The sequence below is a fragment of the Aedes aegypti genome, chromosome 1 (genome assembly GCF_002204515.2).
Source record: "Aedes aegypti strain LVP_AGWG chromosome 1, AaegL5.0 Primary Assembly, whole genome shotgun sequence".
Taxonomy (NCBI): domain Eukaryota; kingdom Metazoa; phylum Arthropoda; class Insecta; order Diptera; family Culicidae; genus Aedes; species Aedes aegypti.
Window position 1 is genome coordinate 138,807,627 of NC_035107.1, and position 13,753 is coordinate 138,821,379.

A 13,753-nucleotide genomic window follows, 5' to 3' on the forward strand; every position below is an offset into this window, starting at 1 on the left:
ACGAATAACGTTTAGGGGAATTAAAAGTGTGTGATGTGTTTTTTGTGGATTGGGTTGAAACAAATTAGGTCCAGAAAGATAATGATAATGTTCTATGACATTTCTGGTGCGAAAAATGATGCAATTGTGTATTTAATTATGTAAAAAGTGACTGTCCGGAATTACGAGCCAGTGATTTCAAATCCGGACAGCATATGGAAAACCTACTTTTTACTAATGCAAATGAATTTTTATAAGATAAAATAAGAGCAAACTTGAAAAATATGCATGGACAGCGTTGAGATTTATCAGAAGAAGGGTCAATGTGAGATAAATTGTGTAAATCTTTCGTGATCAGAACCATACCGCACGTAAATATGCTCGAACTACACGCGCTTCAGTTCAGGTGTTTAAAACACTTATGACGAATTCCATGTCAAATCGGTCAGTCACAGAACTCGACCATCTTCGATTTGGATTAAATTTTGCCCATGTTTTTGGTATGGTAGAAAAATTGATCATTTTGACTCAAGTATAACTTTTGAAAATGGCCTATAAATTTTTGCATGCAATTTATTTGAAAAATTCTAACTCCGAAACTGTTGATTTTAGAGAACAATGTTCTATGAAGAAGTTGTAGCGAACCGCTTGGACTATAAGAAAAAAATATACACTGAAAAAAATATATTATAGGCCATTTTCGAAAGTTACACTTGAGTCAAAATGATCAATTTTTCTATGGAAAACACTTATGGTGGTAAGCTCCATCGAAGTCAATACGCCAATCGCGTATTATCCCCGATTTTACTATAGTAAAATCGATGTATGTATGTAATTTATGTAATTTTACTATAGTAAAATCGAGGATAATACGCGATTGGCGTATTAACTTCGATGGAGCTTACCACCATTAGTCTACCATACCAAAAACATGTGCAAAATTTAATCCAAATCGAAGACTATCGAGCAAGATTTTTATTTTTCCGACTCATTCTAGATGGAATTCGTCTTATAATAGTTATGTTATTTTTGAGTTGTGGCATTATAAGAAGAATACGTTCATCGAATTGAAACAAGAACGATATTTGAACGAGTTTGTGAAGTTTTCCTGGAAATAAATAAAAATATTCCACATTATATTATAGGTGTCCGCATTTCGATCCAAAAGCGTCCGGATTTAAAAACATCATTGGGGTCATGCACAAATTACGTCACGCTCCGAGGGGGGGTCAAACCAAGCGAACCAAACCTTGCAAAAAATCCGGAGGACTCATACAAAAAACGTGACAAAGGGGAGGGAGGGGGTCAAAAAAGTTGAAATTTAGCGTGACATAATTTGTGTACCATCCCATTTGTATAAGGTGTCCGGATTTGAAGACAAAATAGAATCTACTATTTCATTGATTTACTTGTAATAATCATTAAAAATATTGACATTTCCATCACTTTCATAAAGATCCGAAGTATAAGAATGTGTTAAATAATAACACTTTGAGAAAATTTGCCCTGAAGATATATAAATCGGCGTTTGTACATTCATGTCGTCTTAAGCGTCCGGGTATTGATGCATCACGGTAATAAAGCTTCGAACTGCTAAGTGGATTTCCTATGAAGGTACTAAATTCGATTTTTATTTACTTAAAACACAGATTGTCAACCGTCTAAAAAATCAACTGTATATATAATTTATTATTCCTTTTCATTTTTCACATAAAAATTACCAAAGAACATGATGTAATGATTTTACGCATTTTTTGATGGCCCATACTGTACGCGACTCGCGCGAAAGGAGGAAGGAGTTTGTATTCTCTGGTATTGTTGTAGCCAACAACCAACATCTAGAGCTGGAGAGGAGCGATCGTTCACCGCTGCCTTCCATCGGATCGGCTCCACAGTCAGTCTTGACTTTCACTTCCCACTGGATGGAAGCATACGAGAGCCGTGGGTGTGTTATCAGTAGTACTTCGAGTGTTTTGTGAATTTCGGTTTTTGTTGTTCTGTTGCGATGGCCAACCTGGATGCCCTGAAGACGAGCCTGGCGAAGCATGACCAGGAGCAGTTGCTCCAATATTGGGAGGAGTTGGACGAGGATCAGCGACGATTGCTAACCGAGGACATAGACGAGTTGAACCTTGAAGAGGTGAATGAGTTCTTCAAACGTGCCACATCGTCACTAGAGGAGGGCAATGCAAAACTGGACGATAAAATGGAACCAGTGTGTGAGGATAAGTTTCTTTCCATCTCCAGAACATCCGAGGATCAACTAAAGAAGTACCATGAAGAAGGATTAAGGCAAATCGCGGACGGTAAGGTTGGTGTGCTGCTCATGGCCGGAGGACAAGGAACGAGATTGGGATTTGCCTTTCCTAAGGGAATGTTCAACGTGGGACTGCCATCGAATAAATCACTGTTTCGTATCCAAGGTGAGAGGATTTTGAAACTGCAGAGGCTGGCCGCTGAACTGACGGGGAAAACTGGGCGAATTACATGGTACATTATGACCAGTGAGCATACAATGATTCCAACGAAGAAATACTTCGAAGAGAACGATTACTTTGGCCTCAAAGCGGAAGACATCATGATGTTTGAACAAGGCAGTTTGCCCTGCTATGACTTCGAGGGGAAAATTCTGCTGGACGAGAAGCACCGAGTCGCAAAAGCCCCCGATGGTAATGGGGGGTTGTATCGTGCTTTGCGTGATCGTGGCATATTGGACGACTTGGAGCGACGAGGAGTGCTCTATTTACACGCTCATAGTGTTGATAACATACTGATAAAGGTCGCCGATCCCGTCTCCATTGGTTATTTTGTCGAACAGAAAGCTGATTGTGGCGCCAAAGTGGTCGAGAAGTCCCATCCAAACGAGGCTGTCGGAGTTGTTTGTCAGGTCGATGGCAAATATCAAGTGGTGGAATATAGTGAGATTACTCAGAAGACAGCCGAGCTACGTAAAGACGATGGACGATTAGTCTTCAATGCTGGTAACATTTGCAATCACTTCTTCACCACCAGCTTTCTGCGTAAAATTGGCACCACCTTCGAAAAGGATCTCAAATTACACGTAGCTAAGAAAAAGATTCCATTCATCGATTCCACAGGAACACGCTGCACTCCCGATAAGCCAAACGGTATTAAAATTGAAAAATTCGTCTTCGACGTGTTCCAGTTTGCTGAACATTTCGTCACGATTGAAGTCCCCCGAGATGAAGAATTCAGTGCCCTGAAGAATGCGGACAGCGCCGGGAAGGATTGCGCCACGACGGCCCGGGCCGATATCTACCGGCTACATCGGAAGTATATCGAAGCAGCTGGTGGAACCGTAGACGGTACGGAGTGCGAAATATCTCCACTACTGTCCTATGGCGGGGAAGGCCTTAAAGTGTTGGTGCACGGGAGGACCTTCGTCAGCCCGGTTCATCTAATGGCAGATGAGGAGAAAAAATCGGAAGTCGTCGAATAAATAGCTAGAATAACGTATTTAGATAACATCACAGCTTATCATACCTATCTGTACTTTTTAAACACGTACTTTTTTACATTGAACTGAAGAAAATGTTTTAAACAGCTAAGTTAAACAAATTTTAGCAAATAATGTTGATTAGAGATTTTTCGTATAATTTTAGAATCACAGTTTGCCACTTTAAATTAGAAAAAAAGTTCACATTTAGTTTGAAATGAACGAAAATTACTGTACAATGCATACAGTATCGGACATACAAAATTTACCAAAGCCTTTTTTCATACAAAATACTCAATTTCAGAAGGCTATATCACGGCCATTTCAATTCGATCCTTTTTACCGTGAACTACAAATTATCTAAATTTTTGAGAACAATTGAAAACATGTGTAAAAACCATTCAAAAGTTACATACAGGTTGAATTTTGACAAAAAAAAGCACGAACACAAAGAGTGACACTTAAAATTATCAGAAATGTCATAGAGTAGATAGCTACGAAGATCACCATCTCGTATGAGGAAACGGCTTTAGTGCTTTTTATATGTCCGATACTGTATGTACTAGAAAATAATTACCGATCATTATTGTGTGCAATGAAACGCGTTACTAAGTGCAAAACGCGAGCATTCTGGTGTTCGAAACTATAAGTTTCCTCAGCGTATATCTTATTTATGCCAGAGCAAAGCAATATAAAGAAAAAAAAAAGAGACCATTCCTTCGTATATTAGGTGTTACCAAACCATCGCACACACTAGGTATGTATCCACAAGAGTAGGGCGGCGTCCAAATCGAAGTCTAAATTATTTGAAAATGTTGCGCTGCAAGTTTTCCACTCGCCGCAATACCGGTCCAAACAGCTTCCCGATGGCCTTGATGCGAGCCGCGTGGATGGATTGCAAGAGCTGTGAATGTCGCGACCTCTCGCTTACGCTATCGGTATTGCGCTTGTAGATCTGGATAAGAAAAACGAAATGAGTTTTTAAATAAAATTATTATTATCTTATTATCAAAACGTTTCGTTTTAATACTATAATTATGCTATCACATGCCAAAATCGATTCATTAAGTGATCAAATGAAAAACATCTTTACTCCAAAATTGTTATTGTAATCAGGGCTGGATTTACAATTTTGTGGGCCCCGGGACCACAGTCTTATGGAAGCATTTTCCAGAAAATTATATTGATACTATTGAATGGACTACGATAATTAGCCCTTTGGAAATGCTTGTCTTTCGACCTTCTGTCATTTCGACGTTTGGTCTTTGGGCTTTTTATTATAGTTTCGTCATTTAGTAACTCTCAGTGAGTTTTCATTACACACTTTTTTGGATAATGTTTTAAATAACATTCTAATATGTAAACTTCCATTCAGAATCCAACCAGATTCCGCTCTTTTAAGGGAAGTTATGTGTTCAAATGTTTATTATAAAATAACTATTGTATCGATCAATACTATTTTTGTGTCACAGTGTATTTCCAGTATAGGTAAACAACGGCAAAATAAACAGAATTTTAAAAAACTTTCATAAAAAAATATTTAATTGCTTTTGTTACTGCATCTAACTGCTCCTATTTCTGCTCACGGTAAACAGCTTTCGTGACGAACTCACTACTACTGCAATAAAGAAGGCTGTACACTAAAACCAAAATTGACCCTCCGAAAAAACTCCGGCCGCATGAAAATTCCCGAGATCCTTTGGCCACTTTTAGAAACAAGATATGTGTTCCAGTATACTGACAAAAAATCATTGCAATCCATTAATTACTCGCTGAGCGATGATAGTTTCAGTATTTTTTTTTCACTCAGGCCTATACGGGTCAAGGAACCATGCACAAAGTCCTTAATTCTCGATTACTTTTTCAAATCGACGTAAGTAACTTTCATATGGTTTTGAGAAAATTAATTCAGAAGAATCACAACCTGTCTTCTAAAACTGTTTTAAAATGAATATCCTTTTTAACATTTTTTCGACGTGTACATTTCTTAAATTTTGCATACGGTGAGCTCGCGTTCAAAAACTATGGAGTTCCTATTATTTCACACAAGAATTTTATGACAAAATGATAAGCCGTTTTATTCAGTTACTTGCGACGTTTTTCTACCAGTGTAAAATCGACTCAAGTAGTGTTTTGTTTTGATTCGTGGTTAAGCCACTTTGTCTCTTCATACAGCAGGGCGGCGAAAGTAGTGGTTAGGCTGCGAAAGTTGAAAATCTTACTTTCGTCGTTTTGTAAATCCGGAAATCAAACGTTCTAAAAGTGAAAAGATGAGTTGGTACAGAGCGGTACGAGTAGAATTCCGCCTGCTTAACACGTAGGATCGATAAAGTAAGTTTGTATACTTTTTTGACTTGAGTCTGTATGAATAAGTTTTCGAGAATTCACTAGAAAATTCTTAACCCGTATCCGACCGGGTTAAGTTTTCTTTTTTCAAATTGTTATTGTGAACGTTAAGATCAATTGATCTTCATTTTCATTCATTTAGTTAAGATCTAAACATATAACATTAAATCAACAATTTCACGCCACAATACTTGGCTCGTTGCCGCATCTCTCCATCCTCGGTTCCGCCCCACGCTCACCAAATCGTACTTGATCCGTCTAGCTCGCTGTTCTCCACGCCTTCTTGTATCAACCGGATCCGACAGGAACACCATCTTTGCTGGGTTGCTGTCCGGCATTCTTGCAATATGTCCTGCCCATCGTTTCCTCGTTCGCCGTAGAGCTGGGCGCGCTCGTGGTTCATCCTTCGCCGCCACACACCGTTTTCCTGCACACCGCCAAAGTTCGACCTAACCACCCGACGTTCGAAGTTCTCCTCGAGCATCGTCCACGTTTCATGCCCATAGAGGACTACCGGCCTTATGAGCGCTTTGTACATGGTACATTTGGTGCGGGTGTGAATCTTTTTTGACTGCAGCTTCTTGTGGAGGTCATAGTAGGCCCGAATTCCACTGATGATGCGCCTCCGTATTTCATGGCTAACGTTATTGTCAGCCGTCAGCAAGGATCCAAGGTAGACGAACTCGTCGACCACCTCGAAAACGTATCCCCGTCTATCCTAACACTGCTACCTAGGCGAGCCTGTCGCGCTCGGCCCCACAAGCTAGCATGTACTTTGTCTTGGTCGCATTCACCACCAGTCCAACTTGTGCTGCTTCGCATTTCAGGCGGGTGTACAGGTCTGCAACATGTTCAAATCTTCGGCCAACAATGTCCATATCATCCGCAAAGCAAACAAATTGACTGGATCTCGTAAAAATCGTACCCGGCTGCTGAGCCCGGCTGTCCGCATAACACCTTCTAGCGCAATATTGAACAACAGGCATGAAAGTCCATCACCATGTCGTAGTCCCCGGCGGGATCCAAACTAACTGGAGCGTTTGTCTGAAACCTTCACAGAATTTTGCACACCTTCCATCGTCGCTCTTATCAGTCTCGTGAGCTTCTTGGAAAAGCTGTTCTCGTCCATGATTTTCCATAGCTCTACGCGGTCGATACTATTGTATGCTGCCTTGAAATGAAAAGGTGATGCGTTGGGAACTGGTATTCACGATATTTTTGAAGGATTTGCCGTACAGTAAAGATCTGGTCCATTGTCGATCGGCGGTCAACGAAGCCGGCTTGATAACTTCCCACGAACTCGTTTACTACAGGTGAAAGACGACGGAAGATGATCTGGGATAATACTTTGTAAGCCGCATTTAAAATGGTGATCGCTCGGAAGTTCTCACAATCTAACTTGTCGCCTTTCTTGTAGATGGGGCATATTACCCTTCCTCAAGAGGGGCTTCATCCAGCTCACCCTCTTCCGGTAATGCAGCCTCAAGGTACTGCGAGTACGCAGTTGCGACATCCGGTTGCTTAAGCCCCTCTACACGGGTAGAAATCAGAATCCAAAAACAAAATTATGACTCATGATATCATGATTCTAGTGTGTTTTCAGCTTATGAAATATTTGAATCATGATTCAAATGCCAAAAATGCTGAGCCGCGCATCCGTTAAAGATCGGCAAAATAAAAAGAAAAAAAAACACTACACTCAGATTCGAACCAAGAACCGATTGAAAGCCGCACACTCTACTATTCAACCACTTCGTCATCTTAAATAATCGGTGATCGATGCGAATAAGTTGAAGCAAAGCGCACCGCTTACTGTTTTCGCTCCGGATGTTATTCCATAAGCGAATCATGATTATGACTCCAGGAACCATGATTTGTGATCCTGATATTATGACCTAACCAATTTATGAATTTCATGATTTGTAAATCATGATTTGAGGATCTGATTTTTTCCCGTCTAGGTCATACCAGGGCGGCCGTCGACGGAGAGCGCAGTTTAACCATCACCAGATAGTGGTCAGAGCCGATAGATCCTGACGTCGATAATGTCGGAGAAATGCCGTCCATCAATCATGGTCGATATGTGATTCTGTCTGCTATGGTGATCTCCAGGTGTATCGGTATGGAAGGTGTGCTGGAAGTAGGTGCTACGAATGGCCATATTCTTGGAGGTGGCGAAATTAGTTAGTCGTAGGCCGTTTTCGTTCGTCAGCCGGTGGGCGCTGAACTTTCCAATAGTCGGTCTGAACTCCTCCTCCTGGTCAACTTGAGCGTTTAGATCTCCTATGATGATTTTGACGTCATGGCTTGGGCAGCTATCGTACTCGCGTTCGAGCTTCGCGTAAAAAGCGTCTTTATCATCATCAGTGCTTCCGGAGTGAGGGCTGTGCACGTTTATTATGCTGAAGATGAAGAACCGGCCTTTGAGCCTCAACTTGCACATTCTCTCATTGATCGGCCACCACACGATCACGCGCCTCTGCATATCATCCATCACTATAAAAGCTGTCCCCAGCTCGTGTGTGTTGCCGCAGCTCTGGTAGATGATATGATTACCTCTAAATGTTCGCACCATTGATCCCTACCAACACACTTCCTGCAATGCTACGATGCCGAATCCGCGGTCCTTCAGCACTTCGGCGAGTTTGCGTGTGCTCCCGATGAAATTGAGAGATTTACAGTTCCACGTACCGAGCTTCCATTCGCTCGTCCCTTTACGTCGCTCTGGTCTTCGCTGATTATCCCGGTTCGTATTCTCTCGTTGATTATTCGTTGCTTGATTTTTTTACGGCTGGCTTGCAGGGCCTAATACCAATCCCCTAGATTTCCGAAGGACCATTCCCCCTAAATGTTCGGAGGGCCATAGTGCGCAGTTTAGCTTAGAGTCCTTCACTACACTTTTTTATATTAAACTTTGGGAGGGATTATTAGAGTATGTTTAAAACTACAAATGAACTTTAACACTTCACTTTTTGCAAAAAAAAAATAAATTCTAAAATCACTAAGGTGAGCAAATACCTTTAAACTCTAATATGTGTTGCTTATCTTGACAGATAGGCCTATTTCGTCTGCGACTTACAGACTTCTTCAGTGTCGAGTGCTCGACTTGAAGAGAACATCGCATGGATCTATTATTTATACTAGAAAAAGTGTGTGGGTATGTTAGAACTAGATTCTACCTGTAATCGTATACAGGAGGTCATTTTTTTAATTGTGTACCTAATCAAATGAAAGGATTGTCAAAATTACAAATTCCTGCTTGTTTTGGCAGGTGGTCAATCAATGTGTTTATGTATTGTGTGTGTGAAGGTTAGGTATAAGTCTAAACAGCCAAGAGTACCCATTTCCTTGATCTTTGTTTAGTAATTTATTGTGGTTTTGTTTGAAAATTTCTATGCTTTCCGCTACGTCAAGCTTCCAAGGATTTGAAATATGTCGTAAGAGTTTGATATTTTTTGTGTTAAGGAAATGTTGTTCATTGTAAATATGTTATGCAACTTTTGATTTGAAATGGTGTACATGTCCTTTTTCTGTGTCTTTGTGTGCTTTAGTAACTTCTGCTACGTGTTCTTTAAAACGTGTATTGAGAGTCCGTTTTGTTTGTCCTATGTAAATTTTATTGCAGTGGTCGCATGTAATTTGGTAAACGCCTGATTTATATAAACTGTCAATTGGGTCTTTTGTTGAACCTAGGAGAGTTCGGAGTTGGTTGTTTCTACTGGTAAAAACTAACTCGAAACCAAACTTTCGTAGGATTGGGCGTAGTTTTTTTGTTTCATCGTTGTAATTGACGGCTATATGTTTGAGTGTTGGTTGTTCTTGTGTCAGAGTAGTAAGTGAACGTTTGTATTGTTCTCGTGTTCTTTTGTCGATGAGTTGTTGTATTGTTTGTCTTGTGTAACCGTTTAATTGTCCTGTTTCAAAAATGTAGTTAAGTTCCTTTCTTCTACCAGTTTCACTGAGGGGGATTGTTAGCATTCGATGTATCATGTGATTGAAGGAAGACATGGTGTTGTGTTGGTGTGAGTGATTTGATGTGTTTGGAATGATACGTTGAGTGTTAGTTGGTTTTCTATAGATTTCAAATGTAAGTGATGAGTGTTCCTTTACAATAAGTAAGTCCAAGAAAGGCAATTTGTTATCCTGTTCCACTTCGTAAGTAAATTCAATGTTTTTGTGAGCCTTATTAATTGTTTCTAAAGTTTGGGGTAAGATGTGTTTTTTAACTAGGCTGAAAACATCATCAACGTAACGCCACCAGATTTCAGGGAGCTGGTTTTTATCTTCTAATCGTTTCTCTAAATTTGCCATAAAAATCTCACTTAAAAATGAAGAAAGAGGGTTTCCCATTGGGGCTCCATTTAACTGTTTATATGTTTCATCTCTAAAGGAAAAATAGTTTTCTTCCATGCAAAGTTTAGTTAAGTTTAGAGTCCTTCTCTGGAACTCGGACGATGATCAGCCGCCCCTGACATGGGGAACATACGCTGTTGTGAGCCGCTCCTAACATGGATTACAGACGCTCCATGTTTTCAGAAGCAAACCTCTATTCATGTTTGATACTATTACCAAAAACGACATAATTTTTTTTTAATAGTTCCAGTTCTTCCAAAAGTTTTATGTTTCAAGACGAGCCTTTGTAAGATGTAATGTATCTAAGGTATGGTAAGGTAAGGTTAGTTTCAATTGTTTTTTTTTTACTAGGCCTAGGTACCGCGCTTTTAATTTTGTGAAGTTTTTTTGTTATTAAAACTGTTATTTTTGGAATCATTATAATCTCTCAAATCTTCTGATATGATTCAAAAATATTGTTTATTTTTGGGTGCCTAAAATGTGAAGGTCCGAAGGATGTCCTCTCATTGGCCTCCCTCGTATATACTGCCCTGGATGAAAACGAAAAAGATTTGCGGATTGGTGCTCACAAAGATCGTGCCTTAAATTGCCATGCCCTTTCAGTGTTTGAATCATAATGCGGTTAGTGAATGTAAATGCCACACTATTGAAAAGGGTAAAAATAGCAAAGAATGGCTACAGCTGCACAAACTGTTGAAATTTGCTTCCAGGAACATTACATTGGCATACAGAACCGGTTCCGCTAAAAAAAGCATGTCGAGCTGCATCGAAGCGCCAACCAAAAAGCCAGTTTGAAAATTATAGAGAATTGATTAGTTGTTTTACACTCCAGATCAAAAGTTTGGTGTCATTGATATTGAGGTCTAGGATAAATTAATATTAAATTTTTTTAATAATACTTATTTATATCCATTCATTTATGTGGAGCACAATGTTTTACCAAAGTACGTTTCAAGCAAAGTATCAACATTTTCATAAATCATCACGCTGATGAGATGAAATTTGGAAAATCGTTACCATACTGGCCAATAAAATGTCATGTCTTCAGGAGACGAACCCAAAAATTTCGGGTCAGCTGTGTACATTAACAAGACACGCTGGAGATAAACTGATGACACGATCAAAATCTGCTCAGATCGCGGTGCTCCAGATAGCGAACCGCGAGATTCGGTTGCAGCATGTCTGTCGAATTGCGTAAGTGCAAAAATTGGTTTCAACGAAAGGTGAGTGCGATGTGACGATGCTCACGATAACCAGAACATGGCAAACATGGATGTTCAATAGATGTTTGATGGCAATCAGGTCCGGGTTCGGTTCGGGGTGGGACAGCGCAAACAAATATATGATGGGGGTGTGGGAGTATTTCTTGGTAGTAATTGGGGTATGTATCGAAAATATGCTGAATGGGGTCGAACTAAAAAAGTTAAGAGTATCTAAGGCTGTCAGGCAGAGTACCTCTAATCCTACAAAAAGTTTTTAAGTGAAACTACACTTTTTCGGCCTTTGGTATTCGAATCTGTTTTTATAAAGAAAATGCTTTATCATAGAGAAATAGTCGTTGAATGTTTTGTGAAGAAAGGATTTAAGCATTTACAAGAAATGCTATTTTAATTACAGACCTTCTCATTATTATTTTTTGCCCTTGGAGTGTTAGCTAAAGCTACAAACATTTCAGTGATTATTTTTTACTAGATTTTCCAATGGTTTTTATGTGCATTACCGACGACATAATTTTTAACACTAAAATATTTAAATCGCAATAAATTTTCAGTTTGTCGACATTACTATACCATTTATTCACAAGTTCTCAAAAAACTCTTTTAAGAATCTGTATAGATTTCGATTATTGGTGATCTGCAGAACTGCACTAACGGACATGGCCCCATTATTTTAGAGGTCGCACAAATTGCGACTACAAATATTTATTATTGAAGATTCAAGAACTGTTGAAGAATTGATTCGAAACAATAGTCGAGATTTACAAATGAAAATCAAAGTATTTAATTTTTTTTTTTTTGAATGGTATTTAGCTGAGTCAACGATATTAAAATAGATTTAGAATGACTCAAAAACAATGTTGATGTTCCAATCACGCTAGTACTGTAATGTAAGTAGAAACTTATCATCCCATATTGAAAACTCATTCTTCAAACTTTAATGAAGGATGTTATATACTATAGTATACTTGTCGCATTATTGTAGATCTAAGAAAAATAAACATACTTTGTGAGAGCTTTATGAACTCTCATATTTATAAAAGATTTCTCCGATATTCTGTGAAACCATTTCTTGAACTATAAAGATAAATTACGTCGAATATTTTAGTGATAACATTAATGTGGTAGGCATATTTCAAAGTTTAAAAAATAAATGAATTGAATTACAATTATAATTTGGTTTATAAGTTTATAATTTTATTATTCAATGCATACTTAGATTTGTTTTTGTTGTTCGGTAAATATTCTTGCCGAAAACGAACTGTGAATTAAGGCTCGTCATTCGTTTGGCAACAATGATGAATTTTCAGCTTACATTTGATCGGCGTTAAGTCAGAGGGGACCAAGTACAAAACTTGAGAAAATTGGATTATTCTCTCATTAGATGCGAATTTATCTTATCTCCATTTCACTTCGACCAGATTTGATGAATGCTGTAAACTGCGAGAGATGTGTAACAAATTTACTTTGGATGATCAATAAAAATCGATAAAAGTGTGCAGTCAGAGTGTACCAAGTGCTTATTATCATAATAGCAAAAATGATCAGCGCGCTGAGGAATGCGAGGAAATAAAAAACATTTCAGGAGATTTGTCAGATTTTTCGACATCGAATCATTCTTCTCCTTATCCATCAATAGAAATTTATAAATATTACTTAATTCGATGCAATTTTGATTTTTGACCATTTACCATATTCGGATGGTTGGTCAGAAATAGCAACATTTAAACCCATTTTTCTCAAAATATCAAAAATGTCACTTGGTCCACTCTGACTTAACGCCGACCATTTCAAAGTGATAAAACTCAATCTTGATAGTTTATATTGACTTGAAAAAGTATCACTGTACGCGCTAACATGCATAGAGTATGCTGATACTTTTTCAGGTGTGTCAGTACAAAACCAACGAATTTTCTTTGATTCGAAATCGTGAGATGAATTAACAACAATCATCAACGACGCGTACAAATTTCAATGACGGCCTACTTTGCCTTAAAAGTTTTTTTCTTTACCGAACTTTACCGTTCATTTGCACCGAAACTTCAGTTAATATTTTTTTACAGATCGTTTTTGGTAAGGATATTTACCGAACAACGAACTCAAACCTGCCGGTTATATACAATTTGGGAATTAAGATGCAATAAATTGCTGACATTTCGTTGTTTAGTTTTTTACTAGATACTCTAAGGGTTAATATACGAAAAAGATTAATTGTTGGATTACTAATAATAAAATAAAAATAATCCATAAGAGCAATGAACTTGGCATGCAATTAACATATATTTGATAAGCAAAGTGATCACATAACGTCTGGTATGATGAGTGAGTGAGTTTAAACGCCCAGCATAGAATATGCTACCCTGAAATAAATACAAATTAGCTTCGAAAGCTGCACAACTAC

At 38.6% G+C, this 13,753-nt stretch overlaps 1 protein-coding gene across 1 annotated transcript; it reads left to right on the forward strand.

The window, feature by feature from the left end:
- Positions 1–1,747: 1,747 nt before the first annotated feature.
- Positions 1,748–4,450, forward strand: LOC5571496 (UDP-N-acetylhexosamine pyrophosphorylase). The gene has a single exon (XM_001659696.2). It carries the CDS (start codon positions 1,985–1,987, stop codon positions 3,437–3,439), a length of 1,455 nt encoding a protein of 484 aa, XP_001659746.2. The 5' UTR covers positions 1,748–1,984; the 3' UTR covers positions 3,440–4,450.
- Positions 4,451–13,753: the final 9,303 nt, after the last annotated feature.

Bases quoted from the DNA above. Each gene is read 5' to 3' on its own strand.
- LOC5571496 (XM_001659696.2), top strand. From the start codon at position 1,985: ATGGCCAACCTGGATGCCCTGAAGACGAGCCTGGCGAAGCATGACCAG.